This window comes from Marmota monax, unplaced genomic scaffold (genome assembly GCF_021218885.2).
Source record: "Marmota monax isolate L192 unplaced genomic scaffold, Marmota_monax_Labrador192_F-V1.1 WCK01_AAM20220418_F8-fsc01117, whole genome shotgun sequence".
NCBI classification, from domain to species: Eukaryota; Metazoa; Chordata; class Mammalia; order Rodentia; family Sciuridae; genus Marmota; species Marmota monax.
Window position 1 is genome coordinate 11,094 of NW_026693374.1, and position 13,504 is coordinate 24,597.

The following is a 13,504-nucleotide window of genomic DNA, read 5'->3' on the forward strand; positions in this document are numbered from 1 at the left end:
CTAATCTTTGAGGTCCTGTCTCAGGATCCCATTTATCAACTACGGGGTTTGAGGGCCACTCAGCTGTCTCCATCGGTGGGGCTGTTGGTTGAATTACGCCCTCTTGTGATAAAATGGAGTTAGTAACAGCCTCCTGTTGTGGCCTTTTTCCTAACAACCCCTTTTCCTTTAAATTTTCTTCCTCTGTCTGACTAGCTCGAGAGACCTTCTCTTTTGCTTGATCTAAAATGTCTTTCTCCATGGTCTGAACCTCTAACAATTTACTTAACATCTTTTCGGTTTGTTTTTTACTAATTTCTAATCTACTATAAAGATAACGCAACCCAATAAGATAGCACAAAACAAAGCCGAAACTGAATGAAACAAAAACGGAATAAAAAATCGTTGTATCAATTTTCTCTTCCTCAAGGCCGACAAACTTCAAACCTTTAGTCAACCATTTTTTCCAGTTTGCCTGAGAAATTTCTAGGGATAGGCAGCTTGAAACAAAAACAAGATAAATCAAAACAATAACACATTGTTTTTTGAGTTGGTCACCCATTCTTTCGCTCTTCCTCAGGGGCGAGCAATTTCACTTACCTCCAAGCTTCAGAAGTTCCACGCACGGGCCACCAAATGCCGCAGTCTGGCTGGGCACAAATGCCGCAGTCTGGCTGGGCACACAATCACGAGCCACCACACAGCTTGTAGATTCAAACAGCAACTCTTTATTCCCGAACTCACACCAGCCGTCTACAATCACGTTCTGGGGAAATCCACGTTCTCTGCCCAAATCCACGTTCTCTGCCCAAATCCACCTCCACTGGGCTTCTGTCTCCCAAAATATACTGTCTAAATCCCGTGAGAACTCAAGGGGAACTCAGGCAGCAGGATACGCCCTATTCCCAGCAGGAATAATCTTAAACCTTAAACCTGGAACCTAAACTGGGAACGCCCTAAACACGATTATCTTAAAACCGGGAACACCCTAATCTGCCTTGGTCCTTGAGCAAGGTCACGTACATTCAATGTCACTGCAACATGTCAGCAACATGGGGTACGCTGGCAAGGAAATTGTCATACCTACTTGGCTAATGGCTCCCAGCAGTCAACAACCTCAATGAATTTGGAAGTGGATTCTTAGAGCCTACAGAAAGGAGCACTGACCTGCCAACACTTGGCTTTTGGCTTTTGCCTTGAGAGACCCTAAGTGGAAACTGAGTCATGTATGTGGTGCCCAGATTTCTGATTCATGGAAAATGAATCTAATAAATGTGTAAACCACTAAGCTCACACACACACACACACACACACACACACAAAAAAAAAAAAAAACAGAAAATAGGCAATTCATAGAACAGAAATAAACTCCTTTCTCTTTTCCCAGCAAGACCGCCATTGAACTTCCTACCTCTGCGCCTTGCTGTAGAAAGTATCTCAGTAGAAATGTGGGTTTCATTGTGTTTTTCCCTTCTCTCAGGGTCATGGCTTCATATTACTGTTTCTCAATGCCTGAAAAAAACCTACTTTATATATTCTGTTAATTTTACAGTTGTTCATAGCATGATAGTAAGTCTAATATTAATTACTCCATCATATTTGCAACCATAATTCAATTAGATTTCTGACTTATGGCATGCTTTTTGTTTGTGTTTGTTCTTTGTTTTGTCTTTAAGAGTTTTTGGATTCATATCTTTGTAACCAGGGCTCTTAAATTTCTTGATAACATGACACGACAGAGGTCTTTTTTCATTCATTATGCTGGACATGAATTTGAAAGCACTGGTCTTTAAATTTCAATTTTGAAAAAAAAATATTTCTTTGATAACTTCCTTCTCCCTATACACTCTTTCATGATTTTTAGATATATGTTGCAGTTAGTTACTCGTTTTCAAATCTTTTTCCTTATTAAATTTTTTGTTTGGGTCTATCAACTACAAAGAAATGGATGTTAAAATATTCAGACGTGATTGTGGATGTACCTATCTTTTTTCCTTTTGTTCTGGTGTATATTGCTTTGAGCATTTTGAAGCTCACTTATTAAGTACATATATATTTAGGAATTTTGCTATTAAGAATATTGCTTATTAAGTTCCCTCTTTACCCTTCGTAATGCTCTTCTCTTGAAATCTAGTTCTTTTAATAGTTGATTTTTATTAGTAAAGTAGCATCATCAGCTTTTTACGTTTGTTTTTACAAGCGACCTGCTGAATTTTGACTGCATTTGTTTCACACTGGATTCCCACATGGTGGTCCCAAGTGTGACTGAATATAAGCTCATCCAGCAGGTTTTTCCTTCCTACAATGAATATGATTTATTTTGATCCTACTCAAATTATTAAAAACATTCTTAATGAAAACAGGAAATGGCTACAACACAAACGTGGAGGCAAACACAGAGTGGAGTCTAGGAAAATTATGCATAGATGCAAATATTGGTATTTCAGAAAGAGCTTAGAACCCACAACAAATTTGATTGTTTTGTAATTCCTGGAGAATACTAAAAATACTTGCTCCTAACAATAGTGCATAGTTTTGACCAGTTATCTGACCTGATTTAAAACTTGTTTCTTTACATATATCTCTATCTTTATATGGTGCACTTTCTAGTTATTCATATTTGCATAGAATTAAGGCTTCAAAAATCTGCATAAAAAGAGAAACTGTGTATTAAGGTAACAACCATCACATTCTACAGCACATCATTGGTTAGTTGTCAAATTGTCAAATATCACTTATTTATTTGAGAAGAAACAGTCATTATTTAGTTCAGGCCAGGAGTTCTTGAGTCTTCAAGAATAATTTCAGGGAATCTTTGGCGGCTGGGACAGCGTGACCAGAAAGCCTGGACATGGCTTTCTCCGCCGGATCCCTATTGGTCCCCGCCGGCAAGTCGGCGGCGCAGCTAGGTGGCAGGTTGTTACAGCCCAGGATATGGTTGGGGTTCCCAGACTCCTGGGGCCTCCCTGTCTTGCAGCAGGCCCGTGGCAAGGCGCGCGGAAACGAGTATCAGCCGAGTAACATCAAACGCAAGCACAAGCACGGGTGGATCCGGCGCCTGAGCACGCCGGCCGGCGTTCAGGTCATCCTCCGTCGCATGCTCAAGGGCCGAAAGTCTCTGAGCCACTGAGGATCGTGACGCTGCTGGCAGGACTCCGGTTAAAGCATTTCCCTTGCCTAGGACCTCACCTCGCGCCTTTGCGGGGAGCTGGGGAGCAGAGAAGACTTGGGCATAAATGCTCCCCAAATCGTGGGGTTGGCTTAGGGGAAGAAGTTGGGTGGGACTGAAAGTGGGGGAGTGGTAGTCAGCTTGGCCAAGTCTCTTTTTATGCTTTTAAAATACGAAGAATTTCGAACATTTGGTACAGTACACAGAACAGTATAAGAACCGCTGTGTCCCTAGTACAAAGCTCGGTCCGCCAGCCATCCACAACCGTCCTGAGCAGATCTCAGGCATCAGGTTACTCTGGGGATATTTCAGAATGTATCTCTCCAGGATAAGGGCTCTTTAAAATATAATTACAAAACTATAACCCTCCAGATTGCCAGTAATTTGTAAATGTCAATAAATGTTAATTCAAAAAAAAAAATAATAATTTCAAATGAGAGACAGAGGGAGAGATAATATATAACTGAACACAACTGTAACAACAGAACCAATCCCAAATTCTCTATTAATCAGTTTTAAAAAATTAGCACTGTTCATAATACTTTTTTGATTATTATTTTATACTCCAATAGCAGAATAAGAGTTGTATTGCTGTGGAGCAAATAAGTTATTATCTGGTCTCAAGTTTCAAGTTTTACATTTCATTGAACAAACAATACTATATATACTATTTGTTGTGTTAAAATAGTATCATCGTCTTTACATAGAACTTAAATAAGAGTGTTGGTCATTTCTTCCTTTCAACAATGCACCCTCTGGAATGTGAAAAATTTGGTACAGATGTGATGGCAGTATGGGTTCTAGAAGCTGCTAGACGGCCAGTTGATTTCTTGTGGCCTAAGTGATGGAGCACCAGGTATACCTGGCTGTTATGGTTTGGATGTGAGGTGTCTGTCAAAAGCTCACATGTGAGAAAATGCAAGAAGGTTCAGAGGAGAAATGATTGGGCTGTAAGAGTCTTAACCCAATCAGTGTTTTAATCACTTCACAGGGATTAACTGAGTGGTAACTGAAGCTGTAGGGTGTGGCTGGAGGTGGGAATTAGGGTGTGGCTTTGAGTATATATTTGTATCTGGTGAGTAGAGTCCATCTCTGCTATTCTGATCACCATGTGAGCTGTTTCCCTCTGTCACCTTCTGCCATCTTGTTGTTTCTGTCTCACCTGGAGCCCAAAGGAATGGAACCAGCCTTCTATGGACAAAGACCTCTGAAACCGTGAACCCTCAGATAAAATTTTCCCCCTACAGTTGTTCTGGTTGGGTCCTTTACTCACAGCAGTGAACTAGCTGACTAAAACCCTGGCAATTGTGTGCTTTTCTCTCAAATGCTTGGCTTGTTTTACAAGAGAGCCTTTCTCAGTAGTCAGTGTTCCATCAACTGGATCTAGTCCTGTTCAGAAAAATGTTTCAAGGCACTTAAAGCTGCAGTTCTGGAGGCTGGAAGTCCATGATCGAGGTGTTTGCAGGATTGGTTTCTCTACTTGGCTTGCAGATGTCCGCTTCTTGCTCTGTCCTCAAATGATCTTCCTTACCTCTGTGCACTTATATCCCTCACCCCTCATCACCTCCTCATGATGTCCTTATCTTTTTTTGGTCTCTCTCTCTCTCTCTCTCTCTCTCTCCTCTTCTTTCTTTCTTTCTTCTTGTGGTGTGGATCTGCTATGCTAAATTTTCTTTAGTTTATTTGCAAATGACTTTAACCCTCTGTTGAAGTTTGGTGTGGTGGTACACACCTGTAATCCCAGTAACTGGGAAGACTGAGGCAGGAAGATCACAAATTCAAAGCCAGCCTCAGCAACTTAGTGAAGTCCGATGTAACTTAGGGAGATTTATCCCCAAGTAATAAAATTTTAAAAATAAATAAATAAAAAGAACTAGGGATGTGGCTCACTGGTTAAGCCCCTCTAGGTGCAATCCCTGGTACTAAAAAAGGGGAAAAAAATAAAGAGTTCTCTGTTGATAGTTGTTTTTTCTCTCAATTCCTTAAAAGTATTATTTTATTGTATTTTACACACACACACACACACACACACACACATCATTCATTCATTGAATTCCTGTTTCTTTTTTTTAATCCTTGTTGGTTTTCAAGGTTTCTTTTTAATCTTTTCTTTTTGTTGATGATTTTGCCTAGGGGTATATATTTCTTTAGTTTCCTTTTTGCTAAGAGTCTTACATTTATGTTATCAGAATTCTAGTTCAGAAACTTGACTGTGGGGGTCTGAACAGCCAGGATTAGCCACCCACAACCTCAAGAGTCCAATCAGAGACAAGTGGTGGCAAAACATGAAAGGAGTTATTTCAGTATGGACACACTGGGAAAATAGCAGGTCTAGCGATACTCTCAGAAAACTGTCTTCTAGGTACTGACAATAGGTCCAGGATTATCTGGGGGAGAGTAAAAACAGGGGGCAAGAAGCAGTACAGTCAAGCAGTCTCAGTCATCCTGTGATCTAGTTGACCATTATCTCAGATCTGCTTCTGTGGGGGGTCCTGCTAGCCCCAGGAGACACTATTGCTTGAAAGACTTGATGTTCCTGGAACTTGAGATATGCTGGGGAGAAAAAAGATTCAGAGAAAAAACAAGCCAGAGGAACAACCGGGAGTTAATTAGGACAATGATTGGGTTCTCCATCAGGCTTAAGGCAATAACTGGAGACTTCTAGGTGTCTGGAACAGAGTGTTATAAAAACTATTTGTTGAAAATCTGTTGATTGTGATATTCCTGTAAATCTGCAAATATTTTTAGTTACTTGTTTCTTGGTGTCTTTAGCTTGAAGGGGAAAGAGAGAGTTTAAATGAATTCAGGGCTAATCAATCTTGTATTATCATTTTAAACAAATACTCCTTAAATGATTAACATGTCTACACACAGCCTGGGACAGGAATCTGACCCAAATTGGATAATTTCAATGAACTAAACTTTAAATATATTGATCTTTGATACTGCCATACGTAATATTCTACAAAACTCACGTGGTAAAATTTTCGTCCTTAATTATTGGGCTTTTATTTCCAGAATTTCTATTTGGTTTATTTTTGTAATTTCCATTCCTCTGCTGAGTTTTCTTAAATGTTCACTCTTCATGACTATATATTTCTGTTAGATCCTGGGACATATTACTGCTATGATGTTTTAAATTTTCTTCATTTGAATAATTTCATCACTGGGGTCATCTCACATTTCCTTCCTATTGATTTTTCTTTTTCTACTTGACAATGGATCATGCAATGTTGACAATGATCAATGCTAAGGTGATGAGTCTACAGGAAGCCTGAAGTTTCTACCAAGCCCCTCAAAGTTGAGAAACTCAAGCTCCAAATTCTTGTCTTGCCTGTGGTGAGCACTAGTGAGAATCTTCATGAAATTCTTTTAATTTGCCAATTGTTTTCCATCTGATCCTCTTAGAGTCTCCCCTGTGCATGTGTAATTCTGAGATCAGTCAAGATTTGAATTGCAGATTTTAGAGTTCCCTGATTTGCTTCCTCCTTTCTAATGTTTTCTCCTGGGATTTCCAGCATAGGATCCATCTTCTGTCAACTCAAGTTTCTGTACTAACTGCTGCAGCTAAAGAACTGTTGAGTGTCATATAAATAAAGCCACATAATCATTCTTCTCACTCTGAATGCTTGCTTTCTGCAAAGTTCAAAACCCTTCTGGTATCTCTTTGCTTTTGGCTACTTTCCAATGCTTTCAAATATTTTAACTGAGTTTACAGTTTTTATCTGTGAAGGGGTTAGTGTAATACTAAATGCTGACTCTCACAAGGACAGTTATTTTTAACTATATTCTTCTAATTAAGGATCACTGATATGTGGAGAAGTCTCTTGTATACTAATCTTAATTATAACAATGTTGCTAAAATGACCAATCCTAAGAGTTTATTCATGATTCTTTGAGTTTTTTCAGAGAAAACTATTGTCATATATGAAATTATATTTTATTTCTTCCTTTCTTTTTACATCTTTTAATCATAATGATATCTAAATGTTTGATCTTAAAATATTGCTAAGAAATACAGAATAAGAGCAGTGACAGTATCACATGAATTTTGTTTTCCATGTTAAACAATTTCAACATGTCAACAATGTATTACTTGCTGTTAATTTTTACAGAAACTTATTATCCAAGCAAGCTTTCTTCTTTTTTTTTCTTTTAATAATGAATGCTAATTATGTTTTGCATCTATGGAACTATTAATTTTCTTTTAGTTTATTAAACAAGCGATTAACGTAATTGCTTGTTTAATGTTGAACCAATTTTTATTCCTGAGAAAATTTCGTCATGATATAAATAAAATAATGGTCATAATATAGTATATTTTCCATTCATTGTTAAATTAGGTTCATTATTGTATTTTTAGGATTTTTTTGCATCAGTGTTTCTTGTCATATTTCCTTGTAATTTTTTTTTCCTGTCTCCTAATAAGGCTTTGTTATCAAGGTTATATTAGCTCCTTAAAAACAGAAACTCCTTTATTTATAAATATAATTTAGTAACTGTAATTTAGTTTAGAGTTGCACTCACCAATACAATTGTATGGGAAAATATTATAATTTTAGTTCATTTCTCTGAAAGTTTATGGGATTAGGAGCTTTTATTTGTTTCTAAATAAAATAAATAAATTTTGTAAAATTAAAATTTTGGGGAATTTGTCAGTTTCATCTAAATTTTTATGTGTATAAAACAGTTGTAATATACTCTCAGCTGTTTAATATCTGTTTCATTCATAAATGTGCAAATTTTCCTTTTTCATTTCTCATATTCATTTGTGCCTTTTTAAGCAGACTTGGTTGATCTGCCTCTTGGTGAAAAACAGATTGATAAGGAACGCCAAAAATAGTGGTCACACAAAATAAAGTATATTTGTAGCAAATCAGTAGACCACAGGGAATCATTCTCAAAGCCATGATTCCCCAAAATTCGACCAGGCAGGTAAATTTATTTGATCCGAGTGCTCGTTTAAAAGGAGTAAAGGCATCGTTATATGTGTGGGTGGGGATGAATCCCTGTGGTACAGTTTGATAACACTCTCTCCCACATCCCTGACATTTTAGCTTTTCCCTCAGCAGAGATTTTTGTATTTAAATGAAGTAAAGGTCATCTTATGGGCACGGAGTAATGCTCCCTGGTGTCTTCTGCAGCTTGAAATGGTTCTGGCTGGTTTGAAGCTATATGGTGCTGATCTCTCTCCCAGGAACCTACCCAAAACAACTTAGAGGCAGTTAGCTGGTAAACAACTTTATAAAAAAAGCAACTTTAAAGGAAGTTTACCAAAGCTGACAGCTGCAGTTTAGCTTCTTCTGCAATCCTGAGATAACTGTTTTGCTAACACCTTGTCCTCTTTTATTACAGTTAGTTTAGGCAACATTTAGTAAAATGTATTAAATATTTCAAAGAACCATCTAATCATTGTGTGTGTTTTGTGTGTGTGTGTGTGAAAATGGCTTTTTTTCTTTTTTTTCCCTCATGTTTATCATTTTGTTTTCTTTGAGCTATTTTTTATTAGTTGTCAAATTGTTAACCTCTTATCTTGAATGCCTAATGTACAATTTTCAACTTCTTTCCTATTAGAAGTGTTTGAAGCTATATACGTTAGTGAATGTCTAGGATAGCTGTATCTCATGAATTTTTATGTAATATTTTCATTGGAACTTGTGAATTGTGTTCTATTTTTCACTATGGTAGTTGTAAGCAGAAATAACCAACACAGTTTTGGCACCATAATGAAAATACAAATAACAAGGACAGAAGCAGACCTCAAATGGATCAGCAAGCTTTCCTTTATTCAGCAGTGGAGTCAATCAATCAGGCATGAGAGGGTTCATTTTATGGAATGGCCCACAGGTTACAGAAGGAGTTTGAGTTTTACAGTTTACAATGAGGGTGAATTGATCATCAGAGACCATGGTCTTGCTGTTCTGACAGCCAGTGACCTAGTTGTACTGGTTAAAATTTTAACTCAGAAAAGTGATTGGAAAAAGTTTGAAACTCATTGTCACTGGGAAAAACTCACAATTCTACATTCACTGCTTATCTTCCTTCCTCCAGGACCCATTGTTACCTAGACTTCCACTATTTGTTTTCCTCTATCCAGGACTCATTTGCAATGGGAAAGGGTAAAAGTCCAGGGCCCAGCATTTTAATACTACAGTATTTGCCTCCTCCATTCAGGACCTACTGTGGTTGGGAAGGGATAAATGTTTATTTTGGGTGGAGATGCTGGGGATGAACCTGGGAAGGGATGAAAGTTTGCTTTTTCCCTTAGGGTCCTTTGTTACTGGGAAAGTGAAGCAAGAATAAAGACAGGCAGTCAGTGTAGATAGGCAATCAGGTTGTATTGAGAAAGTGGAGGCAATTTGGGTCCAGGAAGTTGGAGACCGCCCCTGAGGAATTGAAATGTTAATGTCTTCAGAGCCCTTCCTGCGCCCTAATCAAGATAACCTGTCCTGGGAATTGCCCTCCCTACAGGGAGTTGTAAAATTTGTTAATTAATGTCTCCTGGGATGCTTCCTACCTGGATCAATCCATTTGGCCTTTCCTCCTGCCTACCTGCTTCTCAACTTTTGGCTACCTCACTGCTTCTCCTGGACCTAGTCACTTACTAAGGAAGGAGAGAGGTGAGGGGGAAGAAGGCAGGAGAACAAAAAAAGTCTAGGATGTATATAAAAGGGGCAGGACACCCTTACTTGTTGGGATAACAGTATACCAATTATGGCCCCCTTTTCCCTTCCCAGAGAAGTCTATGTTACTACTTGTTAAATAAACCCTGCTTTATATGCTTGCCTCAGCATGCTTCTCTAATGTTCAAACTTCAACACCTGAGGAAGCAGAGCTCGTCACTGATAACTGGAAGTATCAAAAGGATGTACTGGGAAAGGTTTAATGGTTGTCTAATTTCCCCTCCCTCCTCCTGAGCCACACTGTCTCTCCATTTTTCCCAGGGGGCTGTCTTGTATGAATATTATTTTCCATAACCCTTCAGTAGTTCCACAATCCATACATTTTTAGAAGTGTTATCTTTAATTTTTTATCGTTAAATTAATTTTCTCATTGACAATAAAAAAGAACTTAATTTGCCTTTATGAAGAATTTATTTCCAATTTCTTGACATGTGCTTCATGTGTCACTCAGTGGTTGATTTTCATGACATTCTATGTATCCTTATAAATAACATATATTTTTCCAAGTTTCATGTACTGTTCCAGGGTGAAGGCCTGCCAGGAAGCTGAGATAATCCTTTCTCAAAGGCAAAGCACATGGAGAATAGGCCCCAGGGCATTCCCCTATCTGCAGCTGTTTCCCCATCTGCCTTCCTGCCAGGTCTGATAAATTGGCACTTTTGTCATTTAGAAGCCCAGACCTCAGCCAGAAGGAAGGCAGGAAGGAAAAATGAGAACACAAAAGGAACTCACTGGGGTCTATTGTATTGGGGTCAGCTGATACAGTCAGACTGTATCAGCTGACCCCAGTACAATAGGCCCCGGGAACTTCCCTATCTGCCCTGTCCCACCCTAAATGAGCCCACCAAAAATGGCTGACCAACTCATCCTGTGACCTGGCTCTGCTAAACCATGAAACTCAGACCATTGTTTTAGCCCTTTGGAATTTTATCTCCTGAAACTGTGCCCCCTGTTCTGCTTGATAAAAAAGCATCCCTGATCCATTGTGTTCCATCCCCATTTCCATTACTTTTGCTTTCATTTTGGTGCTGAAACCTAGGAACAGGAGATTTTGGGTTTCTTTTTACCCCTCCCCATTCCAATGGATCTCCTCCCCCTCATCACCTGTTCATCCAACAGTCATGTTAAACAACAGATGAGACCTGGGAATGACTCTTGATCCTTAGGCACTCCTGTGGTTCTCTGAGGTCAGGGAAGTCTCCAGTTATACTTCATGCAGCCACAGCTGAATTCCCAAACTGACTGTTCTTTACCCTCTCTTTTCTTCCACTTCATAGAAGGAGACCCTTCACAAACTCTGAAGTCCACTTTGGCTCAACTGCAACTGGTATGTGACCCCAAACCAACTCCATTTTTGGGTGAGGTTTTTTTCTGCCTTATTGCCATGTAGATAAAGCAAAGACCTGTATTAGGTCCTTTATTGGTGTTGGAGGCATTCTCCTTTTAACCCTTTTAACCCTCTCCTCCCCAATCTTTTCCCTGTAAAAAAAATTTTGTTACCACATGCAACACCAGATTTCTCATTCTTTAGAGAAGTAAGATCCTTTCCAGTCTTTTGCCGAGGTTCCCTGCCTAAGACCCTTTCATTTTGGCTCATCTGGACCCACAAGGTAGGGGTGCTCAACCACTGAGACTATAGAAGGGGATGGCCTTTCATTCTCTGGTGGAACTCTGTCTGGTGACAGGAGTCAGAACGGACAACTTGATCTCAACCACCACCCTGGTCAAACCTCTCTAACATGGCTGTTATTCAGTTCAACCTACAGGACTCCCCATTAGGTTGTCTCCTTAAAAATACAAAATCCTCCACCTTCAATCTGACCTCAAAAACAAATGCTTTATTAGGATGAGTACCCAGAACTGGCTGAAACATAAATTGGACAGCCTAAGTCAATAGCCTGAGTTCAGGACTTTTAACCCCCAAATTCTCCAGAATTTAGACAATCTCCTCCAACAAGATGGCAAATGGCCTGAGGTTTCCTATCTCCAAGCTTTCTTTTATCTTTACTCAAAGCCCTCATTATGCCAGTTCTGTTCTGCTCCACAACTAACCCTCACCGACTCACAACTCTGTTCTTCCTTCACTACCCGCAAAATAGCAGGCTAACACCCTCCTTATAACCCCAAGGTCCTCTGCTCTCTTATCCCACCTGGCTCCTCAAACCCCACACTTATGACCCTCCCACCTTGCCATCACCTCCTCTTACACAATCTAAAACTCTTACAATGAAACACGTATTTCTCTCTGGGAGATGGAAAGGGCTGTAAGAATGGTACAGTTCATATTCCCTTTTTTCATTATAGATATGTACCAAATTGAGGACAGATTAGGCTCATTTTCTGAAAATCCTACTACTGGGGCTATTATAAAATATACCACCCTAGACCTCAATATTCCTGCTGGTACTCTTTTTCTCTGTGTCCAATTTATTGGCATATCTGCATCAGATATCCATAAAAAGCTTATAAAGTTAGAAAAGGTCCCAAGACTCCTCAGCAACAACTTTTAGACACTGCTTTCAAAAACTAATCGGGAACATAAGGCAAAAACAGAAGGGAATAGTCCAATGTTTCTTCCTTGTATAAAAAGCACAAATTGTGACAAAAATGTAAATTAAACTTAGCTATTATCCCATTTTAAGTAAGGCTAAATTTTCCCTCCCAAAAGTTTAATAATTGTAGGTTCAACACAGACAGACTAAAGGTTCATTTTAAACAGTGTCACTTGTTCTCACAGAAAATAGGAGATAATGTCTCATAATTTTCTGCATCCATACCTGAAAATGCCATACGTTCAAAACAGTTATTTCTACCAGATTTCTTTCTCAACAAATCTTGCATTGAAATATAAATTGAAGAGCCCCCAAGGAGTTTACAGTGCTTGGGACCAGAGAAAAAAAAATGTACCCCTTTTAAATCCCAGCTGCTTGTGGCTGGCTCTCTGACCCTGAGGGAGATAAAATGAAATGGTCAAGTCTTCTTTACCTTGAGAATCTTTACTTCAGTATTTCAGAGCTCTCTCTTATTTTTTCAATATCTGAACTCACTCTAATCTGAGCCAAAAGTAAACTCTGATCTTATAAAGATGTTCTGCATGCTCCTTTACTAATTATAGCCATGTTATTTTTTTCTAGAACTCTTGTTTTTTTTTTTTAATTCTATATTTTTGAGGTCATGGTTTTGTGATAACTTTACATTTGATCCTGCATTCCATGCCTAAATTAATATTATTTTTTTTCTGATCAGTCTTACTTAACCTAATTATACGGGTTTTATACTGTTTTTGTTCAGAGACCAGATATTTCAAGGGTTAGCTGTCGATCTAATAGAGGCTTTAGTAAATATCTGTTGCATTACAGTGGAGATCTACGTACAAAAAGCTACGAGATCTTTGTTTCTTGTCTGTTTTGTGTATGTGTGCACACTTGCATATTCTGTTGTCATGACTACACCTGCTTGTGTCCATATATCATGTACTGTTGAACCTGCAACACAATGAAAAGACCACTAACTCCAATTTAAACCAAATTAAAGCAAGCATATATTGTGTATATAAGAGAGCCAGCCAGCGGCTGTCTCACTTGAAAGCTGGGCCAGAGAACAGCAGCAGCTTTCTAGGGAAAAAGGTTTTTATAGCACAAAAAGTTACAAAGGGGGATGTCTTGGGAAACAT

General features: G+C 38.7%; 1 protein-coding gene across 1 annotated transcript; it reads left to right on the top strand.

Moving 5' to 3' along the window:
* Positions 1–2,793: 2,793 nt before the first annotated feature.
* Positions 2,794–3,415, top strand: LOC124101193 (large ribosomal subunit protein bL34m-like). Its single transcript, XM_046457021.2, has one exon. It carries the CDS (start codon positions 2,831–2,833, stop codon positions 3,107–3,109), a length of 279 nt encoding a protein of 92 aa, XP_046312977.1. The 5' UTR covers positions 2,794–2,830; the 3' UTR covers positions 3,110–3,415.
* Positions 3,416–13,504: the final 10,089 nt, after the last annotated feature.

Coding starts and splice junctions, on each gene's coding strand:
- LOC124101193 (XM_046457021.2), top strand. CDS start 2,831: ATGGCTTTCTCCGCCGGATCCCTATTGGTCCCCGCCGGCAAGTCGGCG.